The following is a 15,251-nucleotide window of genomic DNA, read 5'->3' on the forward strand; positions in this document are numbered from 1 at the left end:
GCAAACTTGTTATTAATTCCTCATTTTCATTTGCATTCTTGTTATTAATTCCTCATTTCCATTCGAAATCTTGTTATTAATTCCTCATTTCCATTTGCAATCTTGTTAATAATTCCTCATTTCCATTCGAAATCTTGTTATTAATTCCTTATTTCCATTTGCAAACTTGTTATTAATTCCTCATTTCCATTTGCATTCTTGTTATTAATTCCTCATTTCCATTTGCAATCTTTTTATTAATTCCTCATTTCCATTTGCATTCTTGTTATTAATTCCTCATTTCCATTTGCAAACTTGTTATTAATTCCTCATTTCCATTTGCATTCTTGTTATTAATTCCTCATTTCCATTTGCATTCTTGTTATTAATTCCTCATTTTCATTTGCATTCTTGTTATTAATTCCTCACTTCCATTTGCAAACTTGTTATTAATTCTTCATTTCCATTTGCAATCTTGTTATTAATTCCTCATTTCCATTCGAAATCTTGTTATTAATTCCTCATTTCCATTTGCAAACTTGTTATTAATTCCTCATTTCCATCTGCAATCTTGTTATTAATTCTTCATTTCCATTAGAAATCTTTTTTATTAATTCCTCATTTCCATTTGCAATCTTGTTAATAAGTTCCTTCATTTGTCCACTTGCGAAATCTTGTTATTGAATTCCCATTTCCCATTTCCATTTGACAAAACTTGTTTATTCAATTCTCATTTCACATTTGCAAACTTGTTATTAATTCCTCATTTCCATTTGCATTCTTGTTATTAATTCCTCATTTCCATTCGAAATCTTGTTATTAATTCTTCATTTCCATTTGCATTCTTGTTATTAATTCCTCATTTCCCATTTGGCAATTCTTTGTTAATAATTCCCATTTCCATTTCCGAAATTCTTGTTAAATTTAATTCCTTGACTTCCCATTTGCAACATGTTAATTAATTCCTCACTTTCCATTTGCCAAATTTGTTATTAATTTCCTCATTTCCATTTGGCATTCGTTGTTATTCTTTATTCATTTCATTCGAAATCCTTGTTATTTAATTCCTCAAGTTCCACTTGCATTTTCTTGGTTATTAATTTTCTCTTCCATTTGCATTTCCTTGTTATTTAATTTATAATTTCATTGAAAATCTTGTTACTTAATTTCCTCAATTTCCATTTGACAATTCTTATGTTAATTAATTCCTCATTCCATTTGCGAAAAATTTCATTGTTATTAATTTCTTTCATTTCCATTTCGCAAATCTTGTTAACATTCATTCAATTTCCATCTCGAAATTTCGTGTTTTAATTCCTCAGTTCCATTTGCAATTCTTAGTTAATTAATTCCTCATTTTTCCATTCGAAAAGTCTTGTTATTAAAGTTACCTTCATTTCCATTTGCCAAATCTTGTTAAATAATTCCTCATTTCCCAGTTCCCCCGAAATCTGTTATTAATTCCCTCAATTTCCATTTGCAAATTCTTGTTATTAATTCCTCATTTTCCATTTTGCAAACTTGAAATTAATTCATCATTTCCATTTGCAATTATGTTATTAATTCCTCATTTCCATTCGAAAATCTGTTATAATCTTCAAAATTTCATTTGCATTGTTAATAATTCTCATTCCCATTCGGCAAAATTCTTAGGTTAATTAATTCCATCATTTCCCATTTCGAAAATTTGTTATTAATTCCCAAACTTCCATTGCAAAAACATTGTTATTAATTCCTCATTTCCCATTTGCAAATTATTGTTATTAACTTTCCTCAATTTCCATTTGACATTTCCTTGCTAGTTAATTTTCCTCATTTCCATTCGAAATTCTTGGTATTAATTCCCTTCATTTCCAGTTTGCAATTCTTGTTATTAATTCCTCATTTCCACATTTGATTTGTTATAATTTCTCATTTCCATTCGAAATCTTGTTAATAATTCATCATTTCCCCATTCGCCAAATCTTGTTAATTAATTCCTCACTTTCCATTTCCGTTAAAATATTGTTATAATTCCTTCATTTCCATTTTGCAATTTTCTTGTTAATTAATTTCCTCATTTCCATTTGCGAAATTCTTGTTATTAATTTTCCTCATTTCATTTGCATTTCGTTGGAGTTAATTCCTCAATTTCTTCGAAATCTTGTTATTAATTCCTCATTTCCATTTGCAAAATTGTTAATAATCTCCCATTTGCCATTATCGAAACTTGTTATTAATTCCTCATTTCCATTTGCCAAATTCGTTGTTATTAATTTACATCATTTCCATTCGAAATCTTCGTTAATTAATTCCCTCATTTCCAGTTTGCAATCTTGTTAACTAATTCCTCATTTCCAATTCGAAATCTTGTTCAGTTAATTCTTCATTTCCAATTTGCAAACTGTTATAATGGCTTCATTTCCCATTTGCAAACTTGTTAATTAATTGCCTTATAACATTTGCATTATTGTTATTAATTCCTCAAATTTCCATTTGCAATTATTGTTAATTAACCTCATTTCCATTTGTAATTCTTGTTATTAATTACTCATTTCCATTCGAAATCTTGTTATAATTTTCTTCATTTTTCCATTTGCAAACTTGTTAATAATTTCCTTCCCCCCACTCCCATTTCCGATTTCTTGTTATTTTAAAAAAAAATCCTCATTTCCAATTTGAAAAACCAAACTGGTTATTTTTTAATTTTCCTCATTCCATTTCGAAAAATCTTCGTCATATTCCTCATTTCCATTTGCAGTTCTTTGTTTTATTCCTCATTTTCCATTTGCAAACTGTTATTAATTCATTTCCATTTTGCAACCGAAATTTGTTATTCATTCGCTCATTTTCCTTTGGCATTCCTTGAAATATATTCCTCATTTTTCCATTTGCAAACTTTGGTTATTAATTCTCATTTTCCATTTGCATTCTTGTTGATTAATTCTCATTTTCATTAGCAAACTCTCGTTATATTCCTCATTTCCATTTGCAAACCTTATTAATTCTCAATTCCATTTGCAAACATTGTTTTAATTCCTTTCCATTTTCAAATTTGCTATTCTTGATACTTAATTCTCATCTTTCATCTTACAATTTGTTTAAGTTAATTCTTATTTTCATTTCAAATCCTTGTTATAATTCCTCATTTCCATTTGTCAACTCTTGTTTATTAATTTTTTTTCCCATCCCATTTTCCCAAATTTGCATCTTGTTATAATTCTATTTCATTTGCAAATCCATTGTTAAATTTAATTCCTCATTTCCATTTGCATTCTTGTATTATTCCTCATTTCATTTGCAAAATTCTTGTTATTAATTCCTCATTTCCATTTGCAAAATTTCTTGAAAATTATTAATCCTCATTTCCATTTGCAAAATTCTTTATTATCTTCATTTCCATTTGCACTCCTTGTTTGATTTAATTTTTTCATCATTTTCATTTGGGCCAATTCCATTTGTTATTAATTCCTCATTTCCATTTGCAGTCATTTGTTATTAATTTCCTCCATTTCCCTTTTGCAATTCTTGTTATTAATTCTCATTTCCTTTCCAAATTTCTTGGTTATTATTTGCAACCAAAATCCATTTTGCAACTTTGTTATTAACCTTCCTCATTTCCATTTGCAATCATTTGTATTAATTCCGCATTTCCATTTGTTATTAATTCTCATTTCCCATCTGCAATCATGTTATTTAATTTACTTAAATTTCCATTTTGGCATTTTCCATTTGTTATTAATTCCTCATTTCCATTTGCAATCTTATTAATTCCTCATTTCCATTTGCAATCATGTTATTAATTCCTCATTTCCATTTGCAATCATGTTATTAATTCCTCATTTCCATTTTGCAACTCATTTGTTATGAATTCCTCATTCCAATGGCAATCATTGTATTAATTCCATTTCCTTTCCAACCAAATTTGCAATCTTGTTTATTAATTCCTCATTTCCCTTTGCAATCATTGTGATTAATTCCTCCATTTCCAATTTGCATTTTCCATTTGTTATGAATTTCTCATTTCAATGCATCATTTGTTATTAATTTCTCATTTCCATTTTCGCCATTTCCATTTTGTTATTAATTCCTCATTTCCATTTACAATCTTGTTATTAATTCCTCATTTCCATTTGCACTCTTGTCATTAATTCCTCATTTCCATTTGCAATCATTTCACTGACAATCTTGTCACTGTATCCTCATTTCCTCATGCGACTTTGTCCCTTATTCTTCATTCCCCTTTACACTTTCACTCCACCTCATTTCTCTTTGCAGTTTTGTAATTAATTATTCACTTTCCTGTAATTTTTTCATATTGTTTCCTAATTTCCCTTTGCAATTTTGTCATAAATTCTTCAATTTCATTTGAGTTTTTCATATTGATTCCTAATTTCCCTTTGCAATTTTGTCATAAAGTTCTTCAATTTCCTTTGAGGTTTTCATTTGGTTTCTAATATCCCTTTGCAATTTTGCCACTTATTCCTTACTTCGCTTTGCATTACTGCCATTGATTCCTCATTCCTCATAGCAACCTTACCTCACTCTAAGAAACATTCAGCTCCAACTCCACATTCTCCTTAATCTTCCCCCCCACAGGATTCCCTTTCCAGAACTCACCTTAACCAGAAGGATCATCGCCACGGCGTCGTAATGGAGAGAGAAGTGGATTCGTCCGAGCAGATCATCGTCCGAATTCTCTTCCAAGGACGATGACGTAGACGTGTAGAGATGCGGCCGTATCTGTAACACACAGTAAATGTAATATGAGTGAGTCTCTCTCTCTCTCTCTCTCTCTCTCTCTCTCTCTCTCTCTCTCTCTCTCTCTCTCGTTAGGCCACGAGTACCTGCAATGGAGGAGATGCCATCCTTTAAAAGTAAACGCCAGTATTAAATAAATATTCTCTCTCTCTCTCTCTGGCTAGGCCTACAATACCTCCAATGGAGGCGAACCTTCTTTAATAGAATACGTCAGTATGTCAGTATTGAAAGAATTCTTGAAAAAAAAAAGTTTAGGAAGATCAAAGAAATATAATATCTTTCCTAGATGTTGACCCCCCCGCCCCCCCGCTCCCCCACGAGGGTTTACCTGGTTATGTTTCCACCTTTACGGCGAGTTTCGTACAAGTCCGCAGGGAATGACCGTAAAAACATAAAACAAAAGACTGCCGATATTATAAAGATGACGACCCCTGAGAAATATTAGTCGTGGATAACGACCCCAACAAGAAAATCATCACTAATAAAGCCAAGGACGAACCAAAAAAGTGTTGACCCCCAACGTATAATTAAGAATTTCTAATTCCCAGTAGCCAGAGTCTTCAAAAAGACGGACATCAAAGCCAAAAGGGATTACGTATATACGTATACTTTCAGGCCATGATGACGAGGCCGTTTTTCCAGAGATCAGCGGAAAACGTTTTGGGGAGAAGTTCGTGTATGGTGTTCGAATCGATTCCTGTGACTCACCATAAGACTTGCCTGCTTAACACTGTGACTCACCATATATTTGCCTTCTGTGACTTACAATATAATTTGCCTTCTTAATATTCTGTGACTTACAATATAATTTGCCTTCTTAATATTCTGTGACTTACAATATAATTTGCCTTCTTAATATTCTGTGACTTACAATATAATTTGCCTTCTTAATAATCTGTGACTCACCATAACATTTGCCTTCTTAACATTCAGTGACTCACCATAAGATTTGCCTTCTCAACACTGTGACTCACCATATATTTGCCTTCTGTGACTTACAATATAATTTGCCTTCTTAATATTCTGTGACTCACCATAGGATCTGCCTTCTTGATATTCTGTGACTCACCATAAGATCTGCCTTCTTGATATTCTGTGACTCACCATAAGATCTGCCTTCTTGATATTCTGTGACTCGCCACCCGATTTGCCTTCTCTTTGAATCACCATATTATTTCTGCCTTCTCAGAAACGTCGGAATGAACGGGTAATGATAAAATATCGTTCATTCTTGTCGCTGAAGATTTTTCCTCTTTAGCAAACACTCCAGTAGAGAATGAAAGAGTTGATCAGCTTTAGAGAACTTCTGGTACATCGGTCTATCTCCATTGAAACTCTCTCTCTCTCTCTCTCTCTCTCTCTCTCTCTCTCTCTCTCTCTCTCTCTCTCTCTCTCTCTCTCTGAATTCTACATATCGTCAAAGTAAAAATGTCACTCGCAGGATTTAAGTGGAAAGGTTATAAGCTTTGAGAGCAAGCTTTAAGAAATGGATTTTATTTCATCCTTTTACCCACGATGAAAATGCTTTAAGGAATGAATTCTTCATTGAATTGCTTATGACAGGCAAACAAGGAAACTCAAAAGAGAAGAACGGTAAAAACAAATAAAAATTGACCGAAGTGTCTTCGTCGCAATCGAGTTTTCTGTACAGCATATCATACTGTATGACACTCTTATAGACGCGGCCCATGGAACTCTCAGCCACCATCCATGAAACTTTCAGCACGGTCCCGTGATGCCCTGTGTTGTAGCGCCTATAGCGGTGCCAGACGCACGATCATGGCTAACTTTAACCTTAAATAGAATAAAATATACAGGGACTAGAGGGCTGCAATTTGGTATGTTTGATGACTGGAGGGTAGATGATCAACAGACTAATTTGCAGCCAACTAGCCTCAGTAGTTTTTAAGATCTGAGGGCTGACTTATAAAGTGCGAACGGACAGACTATAGTTTTCTTTGACAGAAAACCTAAAAGATGTGAAACTTTACAGACATTTACAGAGAAACGAGACGATGCTGGTGGAAATGATGATGATCTGAAAAAAAAATAATCGGTGAAATTCTATTCATTTCCTCAAATCTAATGACTTTTATTGACAATCTAAGGTCAACTTTAAATTGCCCCCTTGAGCCATCATTCCTCATTAGCTGGAGAAAGTACCCTAACGAAAGTCAGTTATTAGTTTTCTGTAAAAGAAAACTATTGTGTTGGTTTTGTCAGATCTTAAAAACTACTGAGGCTAGAGGGCTGCAAATTGGTATGCTGATCATCCACCCTCCAATCAACAAATGCAGCCCTCTAGCCACAGTACTTATAATTTTATTTAAGGTTAAAGTTAGCGCTATAGGTACCAACAACATAGGCCACCACAAACCGTGATTGAGTTTCATACGCCGCAGTTCAAGAGTTTTATGAGCAGTGGCTGAGGCCACCACTGGACAGATAATTCGATTGCATTACTTGTTTTCTTCATCTCAATAACTTCCAGCGACAATCGTTGAATTGCCAAACAAAAAAATGAACCTATTAATAATTCCGCGCTCAAAGCTAGTGTGGTACAGTAGCTGCTTAAAGACACGAGCCCCAATCTTCTCCTCTCGATCATCTGCAATGAATTCTAGTGACTAAGTTCCCAGAGGATGATGCCCTTTCTCATCGCTGCTATATTGTTTGTATGGCGTTTTTATGTTGCATGGAACTAGTGGTTAATCAGCAACGGGACCAACGGCTTTACGTGACATCCGAACCAAGTCGAGAGTGAACTTCTATCGCCAAAAATACACAGCTCTGACCCCTCAGTGGAATGCCCGAGATTCGACCTCGCGGCCCCGGAGGTGGCAGACCAAAAGACCAAGCCGATCACGCCACTGAGGCGCTCCATTGCTGCTATAGTCTATCCCACTGCTATGGGAAACTGGAGCCGCTGAAATCTATAAATCTGAAGAAATGTGGATAATAATGAAGACATGCTGATAACAATCGGCACAAGGTAGGAGAGAAGTTCAAAGAAATATATGCATACATACATGCAAGCGAATACCACAGGAAAATGACAGGCAGGAGGTCAGTACCAAGCGCTTTCTCGTGATTTCTGTGCTCCGACGATGCGTGCATAAACACGAGAAAGCACTTGGTACTGACCTACCTGTAATTTTCCTGTGGTATTCGTTTATATTCTGAAGTCACGTGCATCATATATATATATATATATATATATATATATATATATATATATATATATATATATATATATATATATATATATATATATATATATATATATATATATATATATATATGTATATATATATATATATATAATATATATATATATGTGTGTGTGTGTATATATATATAATATATGTATACAATATATATATATGTATACAGGAGAAAGGAAGAATAAATGGAGGTCAGATAACGACACTGAAGGTGAAGGCCTGGAAAATGAGACTGGAAAAAGCCGACAACGGGACGGACATTATCGTCATAATCATCCCTTAAATATTCAGAGTATTTATAGGTATTATTACCCTAAATTTCTTAGCGTGACTCTTATGAATTATTAATGAAAGACGGTCAGTCATATCAAACCACATTACCGTCATGTCTTGATTTTCGTACAATTATCACTAAAACATTCAGAATACAAATACGTTTACAAAAGTGTGTTATGGCGGTCCTGAAATGCAAATATGATTACGAAGGAGTTTTTTGTGGTCCTGAAATACAAATGATTACAGTGTTTTTGTGGTCCGGAAATCCAAATATGATAACAAAGGCATATTTTGGTGGTCCAGAAATGCAATTATGATAACAAAGGCGTATTTTGGTGGTCCTGAAATGCAAATATGATAACGAGGGCATATTTTGGTGGTCCTGAAATGCAAACTCTAACCATAGTTATGATTACAGACAATCATCTTAATTAAGCATTCATCTCCTAAAACCCAAAGACCAGGTTTCCTACTTCTCTCCTCACCTTGGTCAAGGCCTCGTAGTCGATGGCTTTGGAGGACCACCTTGTGGACCTTGGGGTGACGGGAGATCTGGGTGGTCCCGGCAGGCGCGGCTGCACGCCCTCGCCCCGCACCCCGGACCAGAACTCGATGGGGCGGACGTCGATCACCGGGAGCTGTCGTGATGATACCGAGTTCGACCTCCGGAGTTCGATCTGCCAGGGAGGGAGACACTGATGGATTAGACTGCTGCAGTGTGTTATGCATTTGTTATTTATTATTATGCATTATTCATAATGTGCCCGAATTCTAAAGGAACAAGCTGTGAGGGCCGATAGCGTGTTAGACAAGTGGCCTAAGAATACATGGAAAAGACTGAGATGGTTTTGACATGTGGTGAAAGGAAGAGATAACGCACACAGAATGGGTGGAAAAATAGACTGAGATGGTTTTGGTATGTAAAAGAAAGCACCAGCATCTACAGAAGATGTGATAGAAAGAGGCTCCAGCATCCATGAAGGAACTGGAAAATACACTGAGATGGTTTGAAAATGTGATAGTTAGAGGTTCCAGCATCCACGGAGGAGCTGGAAAACAGACTGAGATAGTTTGAACATGTAATAGGTAGAGGCTCCATCATCCACAGAGGAGCTGGAAAATGGACTGAGATGGTTTGAACATGTGATAGGACGAGGCTCAAGCATCCACAGAGGAGCGGGAAAATAGACTGAGATGGTTTGAACATGTGATAGGACGATCGGCACAGCATCCAGGAGAGAGCTGGAAAATAGACTGAGATAGTTTGAAACATGTGATTATGACGAGGCTCCATCATCCACAGAGGAAGCTGGAAAATAGACTGAGAGGTTTGAAACATGTATTAGGGACGAGGCTCAAGGCATACACAGAGGAGCCCGGGGGAAAACGGGACTGAGATGGTCCTGAACATGTGGTAAGGACGAAGGTCAAGGCAAAATCCACAGAGGAGCGGCGGAAAATAGGGACTGAGATTTGGCTTTGAAACATGTTGAATAGGAAACGACTGGCTCCCAAATCATTCCACAAAGGAAGGAGCTTGGAAAATAGGACTGAGATAGTTTGAAATGTAATAGAAAGAGCTCCACATCCACAAGGAACTGGAAAAATAGAAACTGAAGATTAGTTTGAACCTGTGATAGAAAGAAGTGCCAGCCATCCACAAAGGAAACTGGGGAAAATGGAGACTGAGATGGTTTGTTTGAACATGTGATAGAAATAGGTGCCAGAATCCACAAAGGAACTGAAAAAATAGATGAGATTGGTTTGGAACATGTGATAGAAAGAGGCCATAACCAAGGCAATCCACAAGGATGGGAAATGGAAAAACGGAGATAAGTAACATGTAAAAATAGGAGAGTGGCAGCAAATCCACAAAGGGAACATGGAGAATAAAAAGGACTGAGGAATGGGTTACAAAGGAAACCTGAAATAGACCTGAAAAAGATAGTTTGGAACATGAATAGAAAAGAGGTGCCAGGCAAAAATCCACAAAGGGAAACCTGGAAAAATAGACGAGATGGTTTGAACATATGATAAAAAGAGGTGCCAGCATCCACAAAGGAACTGGAATATAGACTGAGATGGTTTGAACATGTGGTAGAAAGAGGCTCCAGCATACACAAAGAAGCTGGAAAATAGACTGAGATGGTTTGAACATGTGGTAGAAAGAGTTGCCTGCATCCAAAAAGGAGCTGGAAAATAGACTGAGATGGTTTGAACATGTGATAGAAAGAGGCTTCAGCATCCACAAAGGAGCTGGAAAATAGACTGAGATAGTTTGAACATGTGATAGAAAGAGGCTCCAGCATCCACAAAGGAACTGGAAAATAGACTGAGATGGTTTGAACATGTGGTAGAAAGAGGCTCCAGCATGCACAAAGAAGCTGGAAAATAGACTGAGATGGTTTGAACATGTGGTAGAAAGAGATGCCTGCATCCAAAAAGGAGCTGGAAAATAGACTGAGATGGTTTGAACATGTGGTAGAAAGAGGTGCCATCATCCACAAAGGAGCTGGAAAATAGACTGAGATAGTTTGAACATGTGGTAGAAAGAGGTGCCAGCATCCACAAAGGAACTGGAAAATAGGCAGAGATGGTTTGAACATGTGGTAGAAAGAGGTGCCATCATCCACAAAGGAACTGGAAAATAGACTGAGATGGTTTGAACATGTGATAGGAAGAGGTGCCAGCATCCACAAAGGAACTGGAAAATAGACTGAGATGGTTTGAACATGTGAGAGAAAGTTTGAACATGTGATAGGTAGAGGCTCCAGCAGCCACGAAGGAACCGGAAAATAGACTGAGATGGTTTCAACATGTGATAGAAAGAGGTGCCAGCATCCACAAAGGAACTGGAAAATGGACTGAGATCGTTTGAACATGTGATAGGCAGAGGTGCCAGCATCCACAAAGGAACTGGAAAATGGACTGAGATGGTTTGAACATGTGATAGGTAGAGGCTCCAGCATCCACAAAGGAACTGGAAAATAGACTGAGATGGTTTCAACATGTGATAGGCAGAGGTGGCAGTATCCACAAAGGAACTGGAAAATGGACTGAGATGGTTTGAACATGTGATAGGTAGAGGCTCCAGCATCCACAAAAGGAACTGGAAAAGGAAAAATAGACTGAGATGGTTTGACATGATAGAAAGAGGCTCCATCATCCACAAGGGAAATGGAAAATAGACTGAGATGGTTTGAACATGTGATAGAAAGAGGCTTCAGCATCCACAAAAGAGCTGGAAAATAGACTGAGATAGTTTGAACATGTAATAGAAAGAGGCTCCAGCATCCACAAAGTAGCTGGAAAATAGACTGAGATAGTTTGAACATGTGATAGAAAGAGGTGCCAGCATCCACAAAGGAACTGGAAAATAGACTGAGATAGTTTGAACATGTGATAGAAAGAGGCTCCAGCATCCACAAAGGAGCTGGAAAATAGACTAAGATGGTTTGAACATGTGGTAGAAAGAGGCTCCAGCAATCCAAAAAGAGCTGGAAAATAGACTGAGATGGTTTGAAACATGTGGTAGAAAGAGCTCCAGCATCCTCAAAGGAGCTGGAAAATACACTGAGATGGGTTCTTGAACATTGTGATAGGGCAGATGGCTCCAGCATCCACAAAGGAAGTGGAAAATAGACTGAAGATAGGTTGAAAACATGTGGTAGAAAGAGGTGAGGCATCACAAAGGAACTTTGGAAAAACTAGATGAGATGGTTTGAACATGCTGAAGAAAGAGGTGCCAGCATCCACAAAGGAACTGGAAAATAGGACGGAAGATAGGTTGGAACAGTGATAGAAAGAGGTGCAGGCACCACAAAAGAATGGAAAATAGGACTGAGAATGGTGAAAACATGGTTGGTAGGAACCGAGGTGCCAGAATCCACAAAGGAAACTGGAAAAATAGACTGGAGGATGGTTTGTGACATGTTTGAATAGAAAGAGGGCCAGGCATCCAGAAAGGACTGGAAAAATAGAACTGAGGTGGTTTGAACCATGTGTAGAAAGCTGGGTGCCAGCATCCAACAAAGGAACTGGAAAATAGACTGAGATAAGGTTTGAAACCATGTGGTAAGAAAGAGGTGCAGCACCAACAAAGAACTGGAAAAATGGACGAAAGATGGTTTGAACCATGTGATAGAAAGGAGGCCGGGCGTTTTGCGGGGGGTCTGCAAGCATCCACAAATGGAATGGGAAATAGGACTGGAAAAGATAGCTTTGAACAGTGTTAGAAATAGGTGCCAGATCCACAAAGAACTGGGAAATAGGACGGAGAGGGTTTGAACATGTGAAATAGGCAAATGGTGCCAGCAATCCACAAAGGAACCTGGAAAATAGACTGGAGAATGGTTTGAAAACATGTGTAAGCAAAAGAGGTGCCAGCATCCACAAAGGAACTGGAAAAACTAGACTGAGATAGTTTGAATCATGTGGTTCGAAAGATGTGCCAGCATCCACAAAGGAACGGAAAATAGGACTGAGATGGTTTTGAACATGTGATAGGCGAAAGGTTGCCAGCATCCAACAAAGGAACTGGAAAATAGACTGAGATAGGTTTGAACATGTGGATAGCAAAGAATGGTGCCGCATCCACAAAGGAACTGGGGAAATAGACTGAGATAGGTTTTGAACATGTGGATAGGCAAAGGGTTGCCAGCATCCACAAAAGGAAACTGGAAAATAATGGACTGAGAGGTTTGAACATGTGTTAAAGAAAGGTGCAGCATCCACAAAGGAACCCTGGAAAATGGACTGAGATGGTTTGAAACATGTGATGAAAGAGGTGCCACAATCCACCAAAGGAACTGGAAAATAGACTGAGAATAGTTTTTGAAAACATGTGTAGAAAGAGTGCCAGCATCCACAAAGGAACTGGAAAAAATGGACTGAGATGGTTTGAACATGTGGTATGCAGGTGCCCAGCTCCAACAAAGGAGGTGGAAAATAACTGAAAGGGTGGAAAAAACATGTGGTCGAAAGAGGCTCCATCATCCTCAAAAGAAACTGGAAAATAGCTGAGATTGGTTTGAACATGTTGTAGATTGCCTCCCAATTTCCACCCAAGGAACTGAATGGACTGAGTGGTGAACATGTGATAAAAGAAAGAGGTGGCCAGCATCCTCAAAGAACTGGAAAATGACTGAGATGGTTTTGAACATGTATAGAAAGGGGTGCCTGCCCATCTCCAAACAAAGGAACTGAAAATTGAGCTGAATGTTTTTGAACAGTGATAGAAAAGGTTCCAGCATCCTCAAGAACTGGAAAATGGACTGAGATGGTTTGAAAACATGTGGTAGAAAGAGGCTCCCCAGCATCACAAAGGAAGTGGAAAATAGACTGAGATGTTGAACATGTGGTAGAAAGAGGTGCCAGCATCAAACCAAAGGAACTGGAAAATAGACTGAGATGGTTTGAACATGTGGTACAAAGAGGTGCCCAGCATCCACAAAGGAACTCGGAAAAAAATAGACTGAGATGGGTTTGAACATTTGTGATAGCAGGACCCCAACAATCCCACAAAGGAACGGAAAAATAGACGAGATAGTTTGAACATGTTGTAGAAAGAGGTTCCAGCTCCACAAAGGAACTGGAAAATGGACTGAGATGGATTTGAACAGTGATTAGAGAGGTTGCCCCACATCCCACAAAGGAAGTTTTGGGAAAATAGCACTGAGATAGTTGAACATGTTGGTAGAAAGAGGTGCCAGCATCCACAAAGGAACTGTAGACTAGAGTTGGTTTGAACAGTGTAGAAAGAGGGTGCCAGCCCACCAAAGGAAATGGAAAAATAAGCAGATTGTACCCAATTGAAATGTGAGCAAAGAGGTGCCTGCATCCACAAAGGAACTTGGAAAATCTAGACTGAGTAGTTTGAACAATGTGAAATAGAAAAGAGTGCCAGCATCCACAAAGGAACTCGGAAAATAGACTGAGTGAGTTTGAACATGTGATAGAAACTGAGTGCCAGCAGAACGCGGCTCCTGCAACAGGACGTTTGAAAATGTTGGTACTGAATGATGGAATGAGTGAAACAGTGATGCAGGTGCCAGGCACCTCAAAAGAACATCTGAGATGGTTTGAACATGTGATAGGCGAGGCTCCAGGAAAAACATCCACAAAGGAACTGAAAATGGACTGAGATGTTTGAACAATGTGATATACTGCGACTCCAACATCCACAAAGGAACTGGAAAATAGACTGAGATGGTTGAACATGTGATAGAAAGAGGTTCCAGCATCATCAAAGGAATGGAATATGGACTGAGATGGTTTGAACATGTGATAGGCAGAGGCTCAGCATCCACAAAGGAACTGGGAAAATGGACTGAGATGGTTTGAACATGTGATATACTGAGACTCCAACATCCACAAAGGGAAACTGGAAAATAGACTGAGATGGTTTGAAACAGTGATATACTGAGACCCTCCAACTCCCACAAAGGAAAACTGGAAAATAGACTGAGATGGTTTGTTTAACAAAAATGTAATAGAAAGAAGCTCCCCAGCATTCCTCAAAGGAACTGGAAAATGGACTGAGCTTGGTTTTGAACATGTGATCGACTGAGGACTCCAGAATCCAACAAAGGAAACTGGAAAATAGACTGAGATGGTTTGAAAATGTGATAGACTGAGACTCCAGCATCCACAAAGGAAGGAAAACTGTGGAAAACTGGACTGGGGAGATAGTTTGAACAGTGTGATAGAGAGGAGGCTCCAGCATCCACAAAGGAACTGGAAAATGGACTGAGATAGTTTGAACATGTGATAGAAAGAGGCTCCAGCATCCACAAAGGAACTGGACAATGGACTGAGATGGTTTGAACATTTGATAGAAAGAGGTGCCAGCATCCACAAAGGAATTAGAAAATAGACTGAGATGGTTTTTGAAAACATGTGGATAGAAAGGGTGTCCAGCCATCCCAAACAAAGGGAACTGGACAATGGACTGAGATGGGTTTGAAAACATGTTGATAAAAGAGGTGCCAGCATCCACAAAGGAACTGGAAAATGGACTGAGATGGTTTGAAC

General features: G+C 37.8%; 1 protein-coding gene across 1 annotated transcript in view; it reads right to left on the bottom strand.

Moving 5' to 3' along the window:
* LOC135206108 (synaptotagmin-17-like) overlaps window positions 1-15,251 on the bottom strand; it is a 45,368-nt gene that overhangs the window by 7,445 nt on the left and 22,672 nt on the right. The window contains exons 4-5 of the mRNA XM_064237341.1: window positions 8,705-8,896; window positions 4,579-4,701 (exon numbers count right to left, since the gene is read on the bottom strand). Coding sequence (XP_064093411.1) covers window positions 4,579-4,701; window positions 8,705-8,896 — 315 coding nt within the window. The remainder of the gene's footprint in view (window positions 1-4,578; window positions 4,702-8,704; window positions 8,897-15,251) is intronic.

Source organism: Macrobrachium nipponense, chromosome 29 (genome assembly GCF_015104395.2).
Source record: "Macrobrachium nipponense isolate FS-2020 chromosome 29, ASM1510439v2, whole genome shotgun sequence".
NCBI classification, from domain to species: Eukaryota; Metazoa; Arthropoda; class Malacostraca; order Decapoda; family Palaemonidae; genus Macrobrachium; species Macrobrachium nipponense.